Genomic DNA, 20934 nt, shown 5'->3' on the forward strand with positions numbered 1-20934 from the left:
CAGCAATAAAGAGTGACAATCCTTGCCCACAATATGCTCACAGTCTAGAGGGGAGGAGACAAACATCAATACAAATAAACAGACATCAATATAAATAAATAAAATTACAGATATATGCGTAAGTACTGTGGGGCAGGGAGAGGGGGAAGGGCAAAGGGAGCAAGTCAGGGTGACGCATAAGGGAATGGGAGATGAGGAAAAGTGAGGCTTAGTTTGGGAAGGCCTCTTGGAGGAGATGTACCTTCAGTAAGGCTTTGAAGGAGGGGAGAGTAAACTGTCTGGCAGATTTGAGGAGGGAGGGCGTTCCAGGCCAGAGGTAGGACAAGGGCCAGGGGTCAGCAGCAAGACAGGCGAGATTGAGGCACAGTGAGAAGCTTAGCACCAGAGGAGTGAAGTGTTTGAGCTGGGTTGTAGGAGAGAAGCGAGGTGAGGTAGGAGGGGGAAAGGTGATGGAGTGTTTAAAAGCCATTGGTGAGGAGTTTTTGTTTGATACGGAGGAGGATAGGCAACCCCTGGAGATTTTTGAGGAGGGAGGGGTGACATGTCCAGAAGTTTTATGTAGAAAGATGATCAGGGCAGTGGAGTGAAGTATGGACTGGAGTGGGGAGAGGCAGCAAGGAGGCTGATGCAGTAATCTAGGCGGGATAGGATGAGTGATTGTATTAACGTGGTAGTAGTTAATTCTGACAAAGCTACTGTGTACCGTCAGTCCAAGATACATGCGTACATACATACATACACATGTACATGTACATCCTGATAAAGAATATATGTGGCTGAGAGGCAGCAACAACAATTAAAACATGAAGAAATGCTAAAAGGAATCATTTCAAATTGTTCCTCAGCTTATTGAAATCCTAATTCCTCCGAATGATCTTCTTTAAAAAGCTCTGATGTTTAATAAAATATCACTGGGCCATGAGATTAAAAGAAGTACCAACTTCCTCTGATGTTACTGGCATGGCTTTTTTTTTCCTGAGGGAGGCTCTTTGCCTGGGGAATGATGAAGTCCACAGTATAAAATAGGGGTGGACATGGTGCCGTGTACAAAACTCCTCATTGTACACCGGAATAAGGTTGAAACAAGGCAATTTAATATAACTTGTCATGTAAGTTTCTACTTCCTGACCAGAACATAATCTAATGGCCTGTGTCTTGTTGAAATGGTTTTCTAACAAAGAGTTTAGTTTGGAAGTTTTTAGTCCAGCAAAGCTGTCAATAATTAGAGATTCTGAACTAACTGAACTGGAATAATTCTAATGTCACCTGAGTGTACGAGACATTTTGCTGATGTGAAGTTGTGAAATGTGGCCCAAATGTTTGTGGTGGTCTTCAACCCAGAGGACGTTTTCAATTTGATTAAATGCTTTGGATGAACACCATTGCTCCTTTTATGCTTAGTATCTGTCTCAGAAGGGAATGGGGCTATGACATTTGTGAGGAATTTCCATAGAAAAATTCCAGTTTTGACATAGAAGTTATGAAACTATTGATTGAGTAAGTACAGTAACTAGAAATCTTCCATTTTCTTAAAGATTTATTCCCTTGCAGCAATGCTCAGATGAAGTAGAGGGGGAGGGGTTTGTACCAGAGGTAGCGTGGCTTAGTGGAAAGAGCATGGGCTTGGAAGTCAGAGGTCATGGGTTCTAATCCTGGCTCCTCCACTTGTTGGCTATTTGACTTTGGGCAAGTCACTTAACTTCTCTGTTAACACATCTGTAAAATGGGGATTAAGACTGTGAGCCCCAGGTGGGACAACCTGATTACCTTGTATCTACCCCAGCGCTTAGAACAGTGCTTAGCACATAATAGGCGCTTAACAAATACCATCATTATTATTCTGTCTCCCCCTTCTAGACTGTGAGCCCACTGTTGGGTAGGGACCGTCTCTATATGTTGCCAACTTGTACTTCCCAAGCGCTTAGTACAGTGTTCTGCACACAGTAAGTGCTCAATAAATACGATTGAATGAATGAATGAATGAATTATTACTATTACCATGTTTAGTGAAGCATAATCATTTTCCATAAATTTTGTTCAGGGTGTTCTACAGCAGTCTTTCAAAGGATCATTGAGCATATGCTATTGAAAATAATGCATATGTTGGTTGGGTCTCAAAGTGGGATATTTTTTTTAGAAGCCCCTGTACTTATGCTGCCGCGTCATCTCCAACCCATAGTGACTCCATTGGCACATCTCTTCCAGAATACCCCACCTCCATCTGGAATTGTTCTGGTAGTGAATCCATAGAGTTTTCTTGGTAAAAATATGGAAGTGGTTTACCATTGCCTTCTTCCAGTAAACTTGAGTAGCCACCCTTGGCTCTCTCCCATGCTGCTGCTGCTGGCACAGGTGAGTTTTGGCTTATAGCAGATTGTCTTCCACTTGCTAGCCACTGCCCAAGCCTCTGCTTGACTCTCCCTCCCATAGCCGACAGTGGTAGCGTAGTGAAAACTCTCCAGGTATGATCTTGAGAGGGGTTGTAGATGCCATTGCATGGAAATGCAGTGAATTTTTAGTGATCCAGTGGCTGGTATGGGGATTATCCGTGCCTCTGGATTTTTCACCTACTTGATCCCTTCCTGTTTGTTATTTTATTGCTCTAATGAGCACTTTCTCCGTAGGGATGAGAAGATGACCAGTTCTGACAGGAGTCCAATTGTTCCACTCATAGTGGGTACTCAACACACAACTTGGACTCCACTGGTGAAATTTTGGTTGGGCAAGAGGTTGGAATAATAGCTGAAATGAAATTTGATTTTGACATTTTGAAATTCATAATTTGAAATGAAATTTGGAGAAGCAGCATGTTCTAGTGGATAGTGTGTAAGGCTGGGAGTCAGAGACTCAGTCATTCATTCAGTTGCATTTATTGAGTGCTTACTGTGTGCAGACCACTGTACTAAGTGCTTGGGAAAGTACAGTAGAACAATATACAGACATATTCTCTGCCCACAAAGAGCTTACAGTCTAGAGGAGGGAGACAGACATCAATAACATAAATAAGATATGTATATACTTGCTGTGTGGTTGGGAGCAGGGAAGAACAAAGGGAACAAATCGGAGTGATGCAGGAGGGAGTGGGAGAAGAAGAAAAGGAAAGGAAGGCCTCTTGTTGGAGATGTCCCTTCTTGAAGGCTTTGAAAGTGGGGACAGTAATTGTCGTTTGGATTTGAGGAGCTAGGGCATTCCAGACCAGAAGCAGGACATGGGCCAGGTGTTAGCGGCTTGACAGATGAGTGAGAAGATTAGCGCTAGGGGAGTGAAGTGTGCCAGGTGGATTGTAACAGGAAAGTAATGAGGTGAAGTAGGAGGGGGGCAAGATGGTGGAGTGTTTTAAAGCCAATGATGAGGAGTTTTTGTTTGAGGTGGAGGTGGATGAGCAACCACTGGATAGCAGGGTGACATGTCCTGAATGTTTTTGTAGAAAAATGATCTGGGAAGCAGAGTGAAGTATAGACTGCAGTGGGGAGAAGCACTAGGTTGGGAGGGCAGCAAGGAGGCTGATGCATTAATCCAGGTGGGATAGGATGAGTGATTCTATTAATGTGGTAGCAGTTTGAATGGAGAAGAAAGGGTGGATTTTAGCAATGTTGTGAAGGTTGGACTGACAGGATTTAGTGATGCCTTGAATATGTGGGTTGAATCAAAGATAACGCCGAGTTTATGGGCTTGGGAGATAGAAAGGATGATGGTGCCATCTACAGTGATGGGGAAGTTAGGGGGAGGATAGGGTTTGGGTGGGAAGATTCTAATCCTGCCACCATCACTGGCCTGCCATGTGACCTTGCACAAAGCACTTAACCTCTCTGTACCTCAGCTTCCTTATCTATAAGGTGGGGATTTAATACCAATACGCCCTATTACTTAGTTTGGAAGCCCCATGTGGGACAGGGACTGTGTGTGATCTGATCATATTGTAATATCCCCAGTACTTAATACAGTGTTTTGCACATAGTAAGCACTTAGCAAAAACAATTGTTATTATCGATTTCATTGATTCATACTTCTTGGGTCCCCAATCAACACAAGTCACTGGGTGTTGGCAGAATTTCCAAATTCTTATTACGATTTTTCTTTCATGGACAAGATGTGAGATTGTCGTGAGAAAAAAGCAGAAGAGATCCTACAACAGTTATGTGGAAAAAGAACAAGACCTCCGTAACCTCAAATGCAAGGAACAGATGGCACATGTTTGTGGCCATGGTGTCACTAGTATTATTATTATAGCACTTAATAAATGCCATTATTATTATTACCAAGTGCGTAGAGTCATTTTCAATTCATAGCAACTCTGTGGATATATTTTCTCCAGAACATCCTGTCATCTGCCATAATCCTTAGCTTTTCTAATGGTTTTTCCATTATCGCTGTTATGGTCTCTAGCCATCTAGCTGCCGATCTACCTCTTCCATGTTTTTCCTGGACTTTTCCTAGCATTAGTGTCTTCTCCAGAGAATTAGTCCTCCTGATTTTGTGTCCAAAATATGCTAATCTAAGTCGAGTCATCTGGCCTTCTTAAGACCACTGTGGCTTAATTTGCTCCCAAATCCATTTGTTTGCATTTCGGGCAGCCCGTAGTATTCGTTAAAGCCTTCTCCAACACTAACACCACATGTCAAAAGAATTGATCCTCTTTCTATCCTGTTTTTTCACTGTCCAGCTTTCAGATCCATATATTGTCACTGGAAGCATCTTAAAATTGACAACCTGTATTTTTGTGGTAATTGCTACATCAGCACATTTCATGACTTTTTCCAGGCTCTTCATAACAAGTCTTCCTATCGTTAATCTTCAGCATATTTCTTGACTACTTGTTCCTTTATTATTGATTATCGATCCCAGGGGAGAAAAATTGTCACTAGCAAAGTAGGCTTTCTCCCTATGAATCTCCCTCTTTTGATGCTGTCATTGGTTAATAAAAAATATTTTTTCTCAAAGTGTGGTTTTCCCAAAGTGTGTAGTTGTTTCTCCCTGTGGATAGGCTCATTTGGTGACTAGGATGTCTGTCTTTTTTCATCACTTGTTAGCCAAGTCAGCATGGTGCATCATGGTGCAAATACATGCACGTCTGGGAGAAAAATCTCAAATCTGCATGTTTAAGCCTCAGTCCTGAGATTTCAGGACTTAAGCACTTTTCTCATGTCCCAAAGTGTGACTGCCTCAGCTGTGTATGTCAGCTGGAATGTAGTTTTGTCCTGGACATATATGGTTCAAAAACCGAGGTTTCTACTCAAAGTTATCTCCCCAAACATCCACCACCACAGTGCTAAGACTTTTCATGGATTTGAGAACTGAAGGAATCAACCCTGGCTTTTGGCAATTAATAGAATTAGCAGCTAACAATGATGACCTCATAGTGCCTTTCATCAGGTTAGAGCCTCAAAGCACTTAGAAAAGACTTCTGTATAACATTGCTTACAAAAAGGAACTTTGATCCATTTTAGGGTGTTGCATAAATGTAGTTTGTAAAGCACTTAAGGATTCTGAAGAAAAAACAACTTGATGCACGCTGTGATTATTGCATTTTTTGTAGTGGAGAAAATTACAGTTAAAAATTCTCACCATACAACATTATAAGGGATAAAGGGAACAAAGCCAAATTGTACATCGCTGAAAGTTTTGAAGTTCTTACAGTACCCCATTTGATTTATAAGCCTGCGTAGTGATTTCTACTGACTATCTGGCAACTTATATAAATGGAGTGGCGCTGAATAAAATTCACCCCAGGAAAATAACCAGGAAGGCAGAGTGAGAAATCCAGGACCGTTTATATTTCTGTTTCACTGGAGAGTTTGTTGCTTCTCTTAGAACATTATAACTGTTTGCTAGGTGGTCTCTTTCCACTCAGGCAGTTTTTAAATAATAAGAATGTTGTGTAACAACTCCCCTTTCTCTCCCCTTCCCTCCCCCACCCCATATACACGTATGTAGCACACTCAGAATATTTTGGATTAATAAAAATTTAGGGTAGGGTTTGACACCCCTCACACTTGGTAAAGGAAAAAAATCAGGGAAAATTATACTTTATGTGTAACTGCTGTGCTTCACACACTTAATTCTGAAATTTAGTCCCTATAACCAAGTACAGTTTTAGCCATGAGTTTGAGATGTGTAAAAATGCCACCCTGAGAAAAGTACTGGAAAAAAGTTGATTTTGGAGTCTAATTTAGTTTTCTAATGGGCAGTAGAAATATGAAGTCCATTCTCCATGAAACGATTGGAAAGGACAATACTTTGGTTTCCCATCTGTTCTCTGTTTGCATTTTGGGCACAATTTCAAAAACCACACTGGAAAAGTTTATAGGCAAACATTATAAAAAGTGACAGTCTTAAGTGCTGCTGTAGTCTAGTTTGGCAACATAAAGTGTTACCTGAAATAGCTTACTATTTCCAAATGCTCTTTAGCTTTTTCAACAGTCGCAAGGCATCTTCTTGATAATACAACACTGGTGAAAAAATCAGCTCCTTTTCAGGTTCTTTGACATTGCTTTTGAGGCGAGGTTTAGAAGTGAATTTGGGGAGTCTATTTGTGTACTGATTGTAATTTACTGCATAACAAATATGACCAGAAAAGATAAATACTTCAGGACAAGAAGAAGCATGCTCTAACTGCAGGGATTTACCCCCTGGGTAATTTATATGTAAGAAAGAATTCATTTTTGTTATTCACTCAAATTGTTATTAAGAAGAAGGGTTAAAACTCTCACTGTGAAGTATGGTTGTTTTCAAACTGAAACAAAACAATTTGTCAAAGATCTCTGGGAGATCTGTGAAAACATCCATGATTTAATAACCTACCGAACCATTGCTTCATCGGTTAGAGAGCAGGTAAGCCAGTTATTTTAAACTTGTCTATCTATTGTTTGACCGATTTAGTTCTTGTTCTTTCTTGGGTTCTAGTTTTTATTTCTGTGATACAATATATGTGAAATAATTGGGACACTTTTGAAATAACCTAGTAGAACATCTGTCTTATGGTTCAACCCAGCCTTATTGATTGGCTAGACAAAATGAGCTAAAAAGTTGTCAGCTGTAGTGTTCTGTTAGTGGTTTTTCTGAGGTGGTCCACCTTAGAAAGATTTAAAGTCTGCCACCACAGTAGACAACCTAATAATACTTACAAATAATAATCGTAGTACATGCTAAGTGCTTATTATGGGCCCAGCACAGTATTAAGCTCTGAAGTAGATATAATTCAGTCCATGCCCCATGTGGAGCCCCCATTCTAAGGTAATACAGGAAATGGTAATTTTACTATCAATGATTTTGTTTGCATTTCTATGAGAACACACTAAGCGGCATTTTACAAAGTATATAGTTTTGTTTTGAGGAGTGTAACTTGGATAAATGAAAATAAATATTGGCTATCATTTGTGAGAAAGAACCGAAAAAGGGAAGGCATTTTGAGGTTTTTCTAAATGAAAGGGAATGCAGAAATTGTTTTGGATCAGGGAACATAATCAGAATAAATAATATTCATAGCAATGGTATTGAATGAATTTATGTGGGTAAGAATGAAGAATCAGCCTTCTGTGGTCTCCTGGGTATTCCTAAAAAGTTGAGAAATGACAGACTCCCCCCAAACCTTTGCATAAGCCAGTTATCCTTGAAAAGAGACTAGTGGCTTTGTCTGAGTGGACAAGCATTGGAAACATCACCACTGCTGTTTCTTAATGCTGTAGGTTTGGTGCCAACACTGAGATCTCTAGATAGAATTGGTGTTTCAGCTTCAGTATAATAATTGCCATTCCTTCCTAGGAAATATTTAGCTCTTCATTTATCTGAGGATTTTTTTTCATGGTACTTGTTAGAAGCTTACTATATGTCAGTCGCTGTATGGGTTAGATACAAGCTAATCTGTTGGTCACAGTCCAACAGTCTTAATCCCCATTTTAAAGATGAGGTAACTGAGGCACGGAGAAGTTAAGAGACTTGGCCAAGGTCATAAAGCAGACAAGTGGTGGAGCTGGGTATAGAACCCAGGTACTTCTGACTCCCAGTTCTGTGCTCTGTCCATTAGGCCACTCTGCCTCTCAAGGAGAGAAAGTTACTCTCTATGGACCCAGTGTTTAAAACCAATTAGAGTTTGGATGTTTGGATTTTACCTGGATTTTATGGGTAGGGGTTTTTGTTGGAAATCATCAATATTTCTTATAAGCAATAGGGCGAGGAGGAAGGGGACAAGATTTCTGTACTGTGAAATCAGTGTCACGAGCCTAGGCCATTCAAATTAGCATCTGATGATAGTTTACCTGGACACCAATTATAGAAAGGTCTTTCTTCATTGGGAATTTAGAAGTGTGTATCTGGTATTTCTTAAACTAGAATATCATCAGCTTCAGCACATTGTTGAGATGTAACCTGAAGGGGTTTAGCTGAGGCATGTTCTTTAAAGAAGACAGAAAAGACAGACACCACATCAAAATGCTTGCCCCCTCGCTTCTTCCCTCCCTCACTTCCATCTTCAACTGTTCACTTTTTCCCCACTGCTTTTAAACATGCCCATATCTCCCCTATCCTAAAAAAACCCTCCCTTGACCCCATGGCTCCCTCGTTATCACCCTATCTCCCTCCTACCGTTCCTTTCCAAACTCCTTGAGTGAGCAGTCTACATTCACTGCTTCAAGGTCCTCTCCTCCAATTGTCTCCAATGTGGCTTCTATCCCTTCACTCCACAGAATCAACCCCATCACAGGTCACCAATGATTTCCTTGACAAATCCAAAGGTCTCTACTCCATCCTTATTCTCCTCGACCTCTCTGCTGCCTTGAGATTGTCAACCACTCCCTTCTGGAAACATTATCCAACCTCGGCTTCAATGACACTGTCCTCTTCTGATTCTCCTATCTCTCTGGCTGCTCATTCTCAGTCTCTTTTGCAGGCTCCTCCTCTGCTTCCCATGCGTTACATGTGGGTGCCCCTCAAGATTCAGTTCTGGGTCCTCTCTTTTCTCCATCTACACCCACTCCCTTGGAAAACTCATTTGCTCACACGGCTTCAACTACCACCTCTGTGGTTCACCTAAATCTACATCTCCAGCCCTGATCTCTCTCCCTCTCTGCAGTTTCACATTTCCTCCTGCCTTCAAGACATCTCTACTTGGATGTCCTCCCATCACCTCAAACTTAATATGGCTCAAACTGAACTTTTTATCTTCCCACCCAAGCCTTGTCCTCCTGCTTACTTTCCCAACACTGTTGACAGCACCACCACCCTTCTTGTATCACAAGACCATAACCTTGGCATTATCCTTGACTCCTGTTTCTCGTTCAGCCCTCATATTCAAGCCATTACTAAATCCTGTCAGCTCTACCTTCACAACATTGCTAAAATCCGCCCCTTCCTCACCATCCAAACTGATACCACATTAAGGCAAGCACTTTTCCTATCCTGCCTTGATTATTGTTTCAGCCCCCTTGCTGACCTCCCTGCCTCCAGTGTCTCCCCATTCCAGTCCATGCTCCTTTCTGCTGTCCAGATCATTTTCCTTCAGAAACATTAAGACCATGCTTCTCTTCTCCTCAGTAAACTCCAGTGGTTGCCCATCCATCTCCCCATCAAACAAAAACTCCTCAACATTAACTTTAAAGCCCTTAATCACCTTGCCCCCCCTCCTACCTCACCTTGCTACTCTCCCACTACAACCTATCCCACACACTTCATTCATCTAACCTTCTCACTGTACCTTGATCTGTTCTATCTCTCTGCTGACCTCTCACCCACATCCTACTTCTGTTCTGGAATGCCCTCCCTCCTCATATCAGATAGATAATTGCTCTCCCCCACTTCAAAGCCTTACTGAAAGGACATCTACTCCAAGGAGGCTTCCCTGACTAAATCCTCATCTCCCCTTCTCCTATTCCCTTCTGCATTGCCCTGACTTTCTCCCTTTATTCATCCTCCCTCCCATCCGCAAAGCACATTTGTATACATCTGTATATATCTGTAATTTATGTATTCATTTATTTAGCTATTTACTTATTATTATTTATATTTATATTTACTTATTTATAAATAAGTCTGTCTCCTCCTCTAGACTGTGAGCTCACTGTGGGCAGGAAATGTGTCTGTTTATTGATATTCTGTACTCTCCCAAGCGCTTAGTACAGTTCTTTGCACACAGTAAGTGCTCAATAAATATTATTGAATAAGCAAATGAATGAATGAAAAGTCCTACATTCCAGCCACTATTCCAGAGCAGAGCTAGTTCTACTGCAGTGTGTCCCATCTAGATCTTCTTTTGCTCATCAATCTAACCTTGGATTCTCCATTTGGTGCACAGTGGACTGCCCAATTAGAGATACCACTATATCAGTAAGTCAATCAGTGATATTTATTTAGTTCTTAATGTATGCAGAACACTGTACTAAAAGCTTGGGAAAGTACAACAGTGTTAGTAGACACGATCCCTGCCCACAAGGAGTGGGCAGTCTATGGTCTAAAATTGTAACAGTGATGGGGATGGTAGTGCCAGGTTAGGGCCAGGTTGGGGTTTGATGGGAGAGACTGGCTAAGATAGACACTGATGGAAAGGAATATGAGGTTTGGTGTGAATTGGCTGTGCTGCCTCCTTCTCTTGAGCCCTGTGGCTGAGAGGGCAGAGATGCACCCATGCACCCATGTAAAACTCTTCCTGATTCCACTCTTGTTTCTCAGAGAAAGGGGCAGGATGGTTGTTAGTTGATCTGAAGCTCCTAACAATCCTACTTGTCTTTGCTGATTCCTTTTTATCTTTCTGCTGTAAAAGAAAGCGGGCAGCCTCTTTTGCTTAAGTGATTATTTGCCTTTATTGGCTTAACCTTTCCCTAATAATGAGCAAGGTCTGTGGGTATTAGAAAAAAGTTTTCATCACTGCTCTAGATCAATTTCAGATACTTAGCTTGGTTCCATCATGGATTCTAGACGAAGATGTGAAGAACCAAACCCAATTGCTGATAGACCAAATTGGTTGTGTTTTATGATTGCACTTAGCCCAACCCAGCACTAGCTATGGCAGTTTTCACTTACTGACACTTCTGGTTCCCATTACTTTCCTAGTTCTCCAAAGAATCCAGCTCTCAGTTTACCACTGCATGCAGCCTCAGAAAAAAGGCCCAGTGGGTGGTGGATATAGTTGGGGAAACAAAGTTCTAGAATCCCATCCCTCTAAGTGCACCAGTCCATGCACTATATTAAGCTCTTGGATAGACACAAGTAAATTGGGATGGACACAGTCTCTATCCCACTTGGGGCTCACCGTCTCAAATCCCCATTTTACAGATGAGGTAACCAAGGCACCGAGAAGTGAAGTGACTTGACCAATGTCAGACAACAGACAAGTGGTGGAGGTGGGAATAGAATCCATGACCTTCTTACTCCCAAGCCCATCCACTACACCATGGTGCTTCTCAATATTGTAATACTGTCAGAGTTACAGAAAAAGGTTTCTGTTTCCATCATTACCTGTGACACACTTTTGGGAAAGGCATGGTCCCTGGTACTCATGGCTATCTGATTTGGGGTGTAATAAGAATAATGTTGGTATTTGTTAAGTTCTTACTATGTGCCAAGAACTGTTCTAAGCAGTGGGGGGGACACAAGGTAATCAAGGTTGTCCCACGTGGAGCTCACAGTCTTAATCCCCATTTTACAGATGAGGGAACTGAGGCACAGAGAAGTTAAGTGACTTGCCCAAAGTCACACAGCTGACAAGTGGCAGAGCCGGGATTAGAACCCATGACCTTTGACTCCCAAGACCGTGCTCTGTCCACTGAGCCACGCTGCTTCTCAGTGTAGTTTTTCAGCTGTATGTTTTAGAATTCTTAAAGTTGGATTAAAGAGCAGGGAATGCATGGCAGGATGGTAGTATCTGGAAAAGAGAGGTAAGCAGATAGAAAGTTAAAGAAGAAATCACATAAAGCATGAGAGGGCAGGTAACTTGTATGAAGTGAGATGAAAACGATCTTGGAAACAGCCTCTCCATCTTTTTTCCTAAACATGTCTGGGGTCTTGGAAACCTAAACTAGATAACATGGGTTCTGATCATTGTTGGGTAGGGATGGTCTCTAAATGTTGCCGAATTGTACTTTCCAAGTTCTTAGTACAGTGCTCTGCACGTAATAAGTGCTCAATAAATATGAATGAATGAATGATCCCAAGTCTGCCTCTTGTCAGCTGTGTGAGCTTGGGAAAGTCATTTAACCTCTCTGTGCCTCAGTTACCTCATCTGTAAAATGAGGAGTAAGACTCTGAACCCCATGTGGTAAATGGACTGTGTGTAACCAGATTAAGATGTATCTACCCCAATGCTTAATACAGTGTCTGGCACATAGTAAGCTCTTCATAAATACCATAATAAAAATTTTATACTCATGAAATGTGTGAGCCCAGACGTGTCATGCCTCATGTTGGGTTACGGTTGAATCTTTCTAGACTGTGAGTGCGTTGTTGGGTAGGGACCATCTGTATATGTTGCCGACTTGTACTTACCAAGCACTCAGTACAGTGCTCTGCACACAGTAAGCGGTTCAATAAATACGATTGAATGAATGAATGAATGAGTGAGTGAATCTTTAATTTGGACTTTCTCATTTAGTGATGAGTTAGTGAAGCAATCGCTCTGTATTGTTTGCCCCTTCACAACCATTATCCGAGCTGGAATTATTTGCTTTCTGTTTCGGGATGTGTGTTACAGTACGTTCACAGTAAAAGCCGTGTAGAAGCAGTTAAAGTTTATTTGTGGGAGGGACCATTTCTGCTTTAGGTTTTCCTTCTTGTTAGGCCAACTGCTCCCAACTTCTGCTTACTAACTTGGTGAACTCATTTTTGAGCATTCAGAGGTGTAGTCCCTGAATTTTGCTTCTCCATCCTGAAAAATAAAATCCACTGATCACCAACTCCTCCTTCCCCTCTCCCCATAACCTTCCTGTTGTTTTCTCATCCTGGGTGGGAGAGGAGATGGTGGATGCCTCCTGGCCCATTCTGGGTTCTCATGTCACTGAGGCTTCATCTCCCTGTCCTATTGCCAGAGAATGCCAACCTCTTCTGAATATCATCCAGGGAAAGGCCCCGGGCACTTTCCATCAGGCTTAGAAGTGATCTGCACCCTGGGAGTCAGGTATGGGAACTGGGGCCAAAAGAGCAGATGGGGAAAAGCAGGAGGGCTGAGAGTCCGACCGCCAGAATTGGTTTGGGGAGGTCACAACCTCTGTGAGTGACCCAAGTATGGATCTGCCATTGGCTCTCACTACTAGTTCAGAGATCCCAGTGGGTCAACTGCCATTCAGTATGAGAATGATAGGGTGTTTATGAGCGACTAGACATGTTTTGAATGTTCTCCAAATAACAAAGATCAGTGTGGGAAACGTGTTTGATGGGAAAGGCAAGAAGATATAAAGCAATGAAAAAAACATTAAAAGAGAGTAAATATAAATAATGGCCCCGGTTTTAACAGAATGGGTAGATAGTACATCAGTAAACCACAGATCTGGAGATGAAGATGAAGGGACATTTGAAGTTTGTAATGTACAACCAATAAAGCTCTATTTTTTCTGTTGTTATGTATTTCCCCTGTGGCCTTTTGATTAAAATCAAGCTTTTTTAGTCTCCTTATTGATCAGCGATAAGGTACAGACCAGAGGCTTAGTTCTTGCTTTTCTGGGATCTTTCTTATGGTTCATATTTCAAATGTTAAATCTATATACCTTATCAACCTGTTTTCTCATGGTGATTTGTGCATTGCTGTGGGACTCTGACTATTGGTGGGGGCTGGAATATAATAATAACAATTCTTTGGATGAACTGGGTCTGCATTGACTTTTGTTGGAAATTCTCTCCCCTCCTTCCTTCCTCCTTCTATTTTCTTCTTTTCTCCCTCCTCCTTTGCAGAACCACCAACCAAATACCAAATCTCCCAGCCCGATGTGTACACAGCCATCCCTGGAGATTCCCTTGAGTTGCGCTGCCTGTTGAAAGATGCCATCATGATCAGTTGGACTAAGGATGGGGTCCAATTGGGCCCTAACAATAGGACAGTGCTTATTGGGGAATATTTGCAGATTAAAGGTGCCACCTCTAGAGATTCAGGCCTCTATGCTTGTACTGCTGCTAGGACTGTAGACAGTGAAACCTTATACTTCATGGTCAATGTTACAGGTGAGTAGCTGATCCTGGATCCTGATTGTTTTCTTTGTGCAATTGTAATTTCCATGTAAGAGAGACAGATTAAACCATCTCAGTTAATGAGAAGCCTAGCTCATCAGTTTTTGAAACATTTCATTTAGTCTCAGAAATCTGAGCTCACTTGATTATTGTGTAATTAGTAAGCTTACCATGACCTTTTCATAGTATTTGAAAGTTAAAATCCAGCCTTTCTGCATCCTTTTTAAATGTCTAATTTTTATAAAACAAAATGGAATCTTTGAAGGCCTCTTAATATTCCTGATCACACTGCAAGGCCCCTTGTATGATGTCTATTTTAAAAGGTAGAATTATGTGAATGGAATGTTTTTTTTTTCCCCTGCCACACATTTGGCCACCATGAGTTAATCTAAAATGAAGAAAATTATAAGATATTTGCCTAGAAACTAGACTTGAATTATCTTTCTTTTGAAAACAGATGCGATTTCATCGGGCGATGATGAAGATGACAATGATGGCTCTGAGGATTTTGTGAATGATAACAATAACATGAGTAAGTAACAACAAACCATTGAGGATGCCTGGAGAAATCCAGGTGGAAAATAATTATTTTAACCTTTCTTAATGCCAGCTTCTTGGCAGTTAGAGCCTGCAGTGCCCTATACAAGTTAACCTTTCCCGAGTACTTCTGTTGTTCTTGACTTTCAAATACAAAAATAAACTTTTCTGCCTATACTTCTACATTTTTGTCCTTTCTTTCTACATGAGTAGCCACTTCTTAAAGTAACTCCATTCCTCTCCTGCACTTGTTATCCTCTCCTGCACTTGTTATGTAGTTGAAGTCTTCCTTTCTCTAAACTGGGCTTTTTGCTTTTTTGAAGATTTATGTAAAGAAATATTGAGATGGTGGTTTAAACTTTATGCTTACATGATTGATTTAAATAAAATCCAGAGAAATTTAGAGGATTTTTAGAATTTTCTTCTAGTGGTCTTAAAAAAAAAAATAATTGATCTACATGGGCCAATTTCCAGTATGGACCAAGGTGAAATTCACACAAATGTTTTCATTTTGTCAACACGAGGAGTTTTCCAACAGAGGCAGATTTCTGGATTAATGTTTGCATTTCATTTAGGTATAGTTAACGATTGAGAAGGATCTAAAGCTTAATGTGAACATTTGTATTTTGATAAGTGAATTGTACATTCACTGGGATGTACTAATATTATTACAGTAGTTAACAATCACATGTTACATTCATCCTGTGGGGAGTAGGCTTGTAATTAGCTCTAGCGTGACTTTTAATGCATGGCTGAGATGTGCTCTCTGGTGATTAAGTACTGGTTATTAAGAACTGATTGTTTAACTGTACTAGTAAGATGCTGATCTGTATATAAATATAAATATATATATAGCTGCTCCCATTTTTTGCTGGTGAAACATTAGATGCTATTTAAAATGATATAAGTTCTTAGCAGACTGTTCAGGCCATCTGTTAGTGTGATTAGCACAGCCTGAATCACAGGTGCGGCCTGAAGTAGTTGAGATTAAGCAGCTCTATGCTACAATGGCTGAATAACCACTGTGGTGGCAAGGATAATTACCGAGATTGGATAAGTGATGTTGCCATTTGTGGAGCCTCAAGTAGCAAATTCAGTGACCTCTGATAGAGCAAAAACAGAAAAATGTCACATCAGAAGCATGTGTTGGGAAATACCTATAGGTTGTTGTGTCTTCCCTGCTAATGAAATTGTCCAATGGTGCCAAAATAACTCTGCTTTGACAGTGATAGAAATCATCTCTAGGTGCCACATGGGACTTTTTATTGATGAGAGTTGCTTCCATTATAAGAGGGCTGTCTGATGTCGGGAATGTGATTGGCCACATGGTGGAATTTGGTTCTAAACTTCATGTGAGCAGCATCATCCTCTTCAAAACCCGCTAGGCAAATATAGCTTTGAATATGACAATCTGCTTGGAAACTGGTGCTTTCCGATTACGGCAATTGAGCATCTCATTTTCTCAGATGAGTGTGGCCACTGGCAACCTTTGCAGATACCAAACTTGGAGACTCATGCTGTGTTAGACAGACAGTATAATGTTATCTTGTCCCAGGCCATTTTGTGCAGGTTCATTGATTTCTCCTTGAACTTTTTTGGGGGGAGGGAGGGGGGGGATGTCTGAATTCCCCCAACTTGTTCAAGGGACTTTAAGTGCCCCTCTCAGATCTCTATGAACTCTGCTGCCTTGCTGAACCATGGGCCTTGGTGGCAGTAATCACAGTGGAGGGAGAGTTGGCTTTGAAAATAAAATAAACATTTGTAAAGGTACCTGGCCAGACACAGACCTGCCTGGGCCCACCTAACTGAACTAACTGAAACAACATGGCCTAATGAATAGAGCCTGGGTCTGAGAGTTAGAAGGACCTGGATTCTAATCCCCCACTGTGCCGCTTGTCTGCTGTATGACTTTTGCCAAGTCACTTCACTTCTCTGCCTCAGTTACCTCAACTGTAAAAGGGGGATTGACTTTGAGCCCCACGTGAGACATGGACTGTGTTCAACCTAATTATCTTGTATCTATTGCAGTGCTTAGTACAGTGCCTGGTACATAGTAAGCGCTTACCAAATATCACAAAAAATAAAAAAAACTCTTATTGCTATGAGAAAAAAAACCCAAAACAACAAAACTAGGTGGAAACAGCTCCTCACGTTAGCCCTGCTGGGTCTAGTAGAAATAGAACTGCTCTGGGGACCAGGAAACATGAGTTCTTGTCCCGACTCTGCCTTAGGTGGGTTAAAGTGGGCAAAACCCAAACAAGCATAGGACTACTTGATGTGTCCCTGCCTGGCTTATCCCGATGTACTCCGTCAGTCAGGGGAAACACACCTGATAGGGACCAGGGATTGCAAAAAGTGCCAAGAAAGCCAGTAGCACTATCAGCAGCTCCTCTGCACAGATTCTCAGTCTTGAAGTCGAAGGACCAAGGCTCAACTGAGAGAGGGAACTCTTTCACCAGAAAAAATAATAATCACTGATTCCTTAGAGTTTGGAGGATTTTTGATGATGTATTCCCAGAGTGAAATATTGGGCACAATTTTATCCTTCTTAGTCCTTATATCAGAACAGTTTTTCCTTGGGTTTGGTAAATCTGATGATTTTTTTTAGAAAGAGTAAAATTATTTTGTAAACAAGGTTTTTCAGAGATATATGCGATAATATCTATTAGCAGAATGCTCTGTTCTTCAACCTCATTAGATTAATGATGTCCTCATTCTTGGGGACCCAAACTGGAGAAGGGTTGGACTCAGCATATTCAGAGTCTAGATTGTGAGCTTGCTGTGGGCAAGAAACGTGCCTGTGAACTCTGTTGTATGGTACTCTACCAAGCACTAAGTACAGTGCTATGCACACAGTAAGTGCTCTATAAATACCATTGATGATGATAATGAACCTCCCGGCACAAGGAAGACTTGTGGATCCTTGGAAGGAGAAAGATCTTCTTCAGCCCCTGAAGCTTCTTTCTGTTCATGTCCTCTGATTAAGGAGTCTTTTGGGATACTAGCGTGCTGTTCACACTCTTTCCACATGACAGCCAGTTTAGTGTTTTAGAAACATAGGCCAAGCATATTTTGAAAGGCATTTGGGCTCTTGGAGTGGGCTGGGAATTGTTTGCTTTTAGTTAGGGCCTCAATTACAAATGTGCAGGGCATACCTTAAGTCATTTTCTAGCAGTACAAAACCAGTGACCTCACATCTGAGCCCAACTCAAGATTTACCAGGCTGCACAACCTTGTGATGTCATTGTCAGTACAGCTGCCAGGAAATTACCTATTCCACATGTGCCCTCAGTTAAACAGATTTTTTTTTTAGTCTCCTGAAATGGTCCACTCAAAAGGTCTTGCGTGTTGGATTCAGGCTGTAAAGCCTAGTCTACTTGCAGAGGCTCTTTTCTCTCCTGTCATAAAGTTGAAAGAGTGTTTATCCATCGGCAGTGAGTACGCATTCACACTTAGTCCATGAGGTTCTGAACTGATTATGTCATATTTGTTCCAACCCTTAGCACAGCTTTAGCACCTAACAAGTTCTTAATAAGTACACTAACTAACTAGGAGCTCTCTTGGAGGGATTTTTATTGTTCCCAGCTTCTAGTTAAACAATGAGTAGTTCCCAATTGCTCCAAGATTGGTTCCCCTTCAGGAAGTGAGGGATAGAACTACAGAACTAATCCCGCCTCTGCCACTTGTCTGCTGTGTGGCCTTGGGGAAGTCACTTCACTTCTCTGTGCCTCGATTACCTCACTTGTAAAATGGGGATTAAGACTGTGAGTCCTATGTGGGACAGGAACTTTGTCCAACCTGATTTCCTTGTATTCGCCCCAGCGCTTAGTACAGTGCTTGGCACATAGTAAGTACTTAACAAATATCATAATTATTATTAATTATTATTGGTACACTGCTTATGAGAAGCAGCATGGCCTAGCAGAAAGAACACGGGCCTGGGAATCAGACTGTAAGCTTGTTGCTGGCCAGAAACATACCTGCCAATTCTGTTAGATTGTTAGATTGTATTGTCTGGAATGCAAGCTTGTTATGGGGATATGGGGAAGCGTCTGCTAATTTTGTTGGATTGTACTCTCCCAAGTGCTTAGTACAATGCTCGCCACACAGTAAGCACTCAATAAAGACAACTCATGATGACGACTGATGATGTTTTAATCCCCTGTCTATCACTTGTTTGATGTGTGATCTTGGGGAAGTCATTTAATGTCTCTGTGTCTCAGTTTCCTTATCTGCAAAATGGGATCCAATAATTAGTCTCTCTCCTACTTAGACTGTGAGCTCCTGGACAGGTACTGTATCCTACCTAATTACCTTACACCTACCCTGTTGCTTTTATTTATTTTATTTTTTAAAAAATGATATTTGTAAAGCACTTACTATATGCCAGGCACTGTTCTAAGTGCGGAGGTAGATACAAGATAATCAGGCGGGACACAGTCCATGTCCCACGTGGGGCTCACAGTCATTTTCCCCATTTTAGAGATAAAGAAACTGAGTCACAGAGAAGTTAAGTGACTTGCCCAAGCTATCACAGCAGACATGAGGCAAAGTCAGCATTAGAACCCAGAGTCTCCAGCTCGCAGGCCCGTGCTTTTTCCACTAGGCCACTTTGCTTCTCAGTGCTTAGAACAGTGCTTGACACATAGTAAATACTTAACAAATATAATAATAATATTATTACCCCAGAGGACTGTGGAAAACATGATAGCACTACCATTGTATCGGTGACTTTGCTGTGCAGGGAAAGAGAAATAAGTTAATTAGTTCATACTCAATTCACTCTTGGATCCAACTACAGAGACCTCACATTTGCTTTGCTTTATGGACACCTGGTTTGGGAAAATTCATTCATTCATTCATTCAATCGTATTTATTGAGCACTTACTGTGTGCAGAGCACGGTACTAAGTGCTTGGGAAGTACAAGTTGGGAACATATAGAGACGGTCCCTACCCAACAGTGGGCTCTGGACTAGGGTCCCAGATTCATTTCACTATGAGTGTATTATTGATCAGCCAGTCTGTATTTAACGGCAATCTGCGACCGACAGAGCAGATAGAATTATAACTTGGCAGAAAAATATGAAGACATATTCCCCATATTAGGTAAATTCCACCACCATAAATACAGGAATAAAATCAAGTGGCAAGTGGTAGGTAATTCTCTGACTACTTGACTTAAATGGTTATTAATTGAAATCCTCATTAAGATTAAATTCTGCTGTCAATCCCAGAATACACTGATACTGTTATAGTGGACACAATGTGATGTTTCTCCTTTTAGATGCCTTTAAATGAATGACATTGAAGATTACCTGTATTTTCTCCTTTCAAAGACAATCACACCCTAAAAGGACTTGGCCTACAATTGGCTAACTTCAGTTTCATACGATTTGCCTGAGTGCTTGATTTGCTCACACTAATACTTGGTTGTAAGCAAGGTCGTTAAAAATGTATTTAAAAAGCCATCATTCTATCATGCATCTGAATCTGTTCTGCTATTATGTGGCAGAACCATAAATATTGGAAACTAGTGGAATTCATCATCACTAGTGTCCTACTAGTACTAGTACCTCAAAGAACCACAATTAGGAAAAGAGTCTGTACGTGCATATGTATGTGAAGCACTCAATAATGGAATTTCCATCCAGCAGTTACTATGGTCTGTAGGGTTACTGTGAACACTAAGCAGCTTGGCAAAGTGGATAGAGCATGGACCTGGGAATCAGAAGGTCATGGGTTCTAGTCCCGGCTCCGCCACTTGTCTGCTCTGTGGCCTTGGGCAGGTCACTTCACTTCTCTGGGCCTCGGTTACCTCCTCTGTAAAATGAGACTCTGAGCCCCACGTGGGACAAGGACTGTGTCCAACCCGATTTGCTTGTATCCATCCCAGCACTTAGTACAGTGCCTGGCACATAGTAAGCACTTACCAAATACCATTATTATTATTATTATTGTTAGCGGTATTATTATTATTATAAATGTTATTGGCAGATTGTCTGGGTGATGTAAACTTAATATTTTTTATTCAATCAGTGGTGTTTATTGTGTCAAACACTGTTCTAGAATACTTAGAATCCTAGTACTAGTACTTAGACGACTACAATAATATGAGTAGACATGATTCCTCCCCTCCAGAAGTTTACAATCCAGCCTGGGAGGAGGGCATTCAAATAAATAACATATAGGAGAGAGTAATTGAGTAAAGAGAATGGTTACAAGGGTTCTGAGTATTTAAGTGTGTAGGTGGTGTG

The 20934-nt window shown here is 41.2% G+C and overlaps 1 protein-coding gene across 8 annotated transcripts in view; it reads left to right on the forward strand.

The window, feature by feature from the left end:
* The window catches only part of FGFR2 (fibroblast growth factor receptor 2), a 126390-nt gene that overhangs the window by 19912 nt on the left and 85544 nt on the right, over positions 1-20934 (forward strand). For 5 of the 8 annotated variants that reach the window (XM_038758391.1, XM_038758393.1, XM_038758392.1 and 2 more), the window contains exons 3-4: positions 13870-14136; positions 14600-14674. The exons of the other annotated variants lie outside the window; for them this stretch is intronic. In XM_038758391.1, coding sequence (XP_038614319.1) covers positions 13870-14136; positions 14600-14674 — 342 coding nt within the window. The remainder of the gene's footprint in view (positions 1-13869; positions 14137-14599; positions 14675-20934) is intronic. 8 annotated transcript variants of the gene reach the window in all.

Source organism: Tachyglossus aculeatus, chromosome 16 (assembly GCF_015852505.1).
Source record: "Tachyglossus aculeatus isolate mTacAcu1 chromosome 16, mTacAcu1.pri, whole genome shotgun sequence".
Lineage (NCBI taxonomy): Eukaryota > Metazoa > Chordata > Mammalia > Monotremata > Tachyglossidae > Tachyglossus > Tachyglossus aculeatus.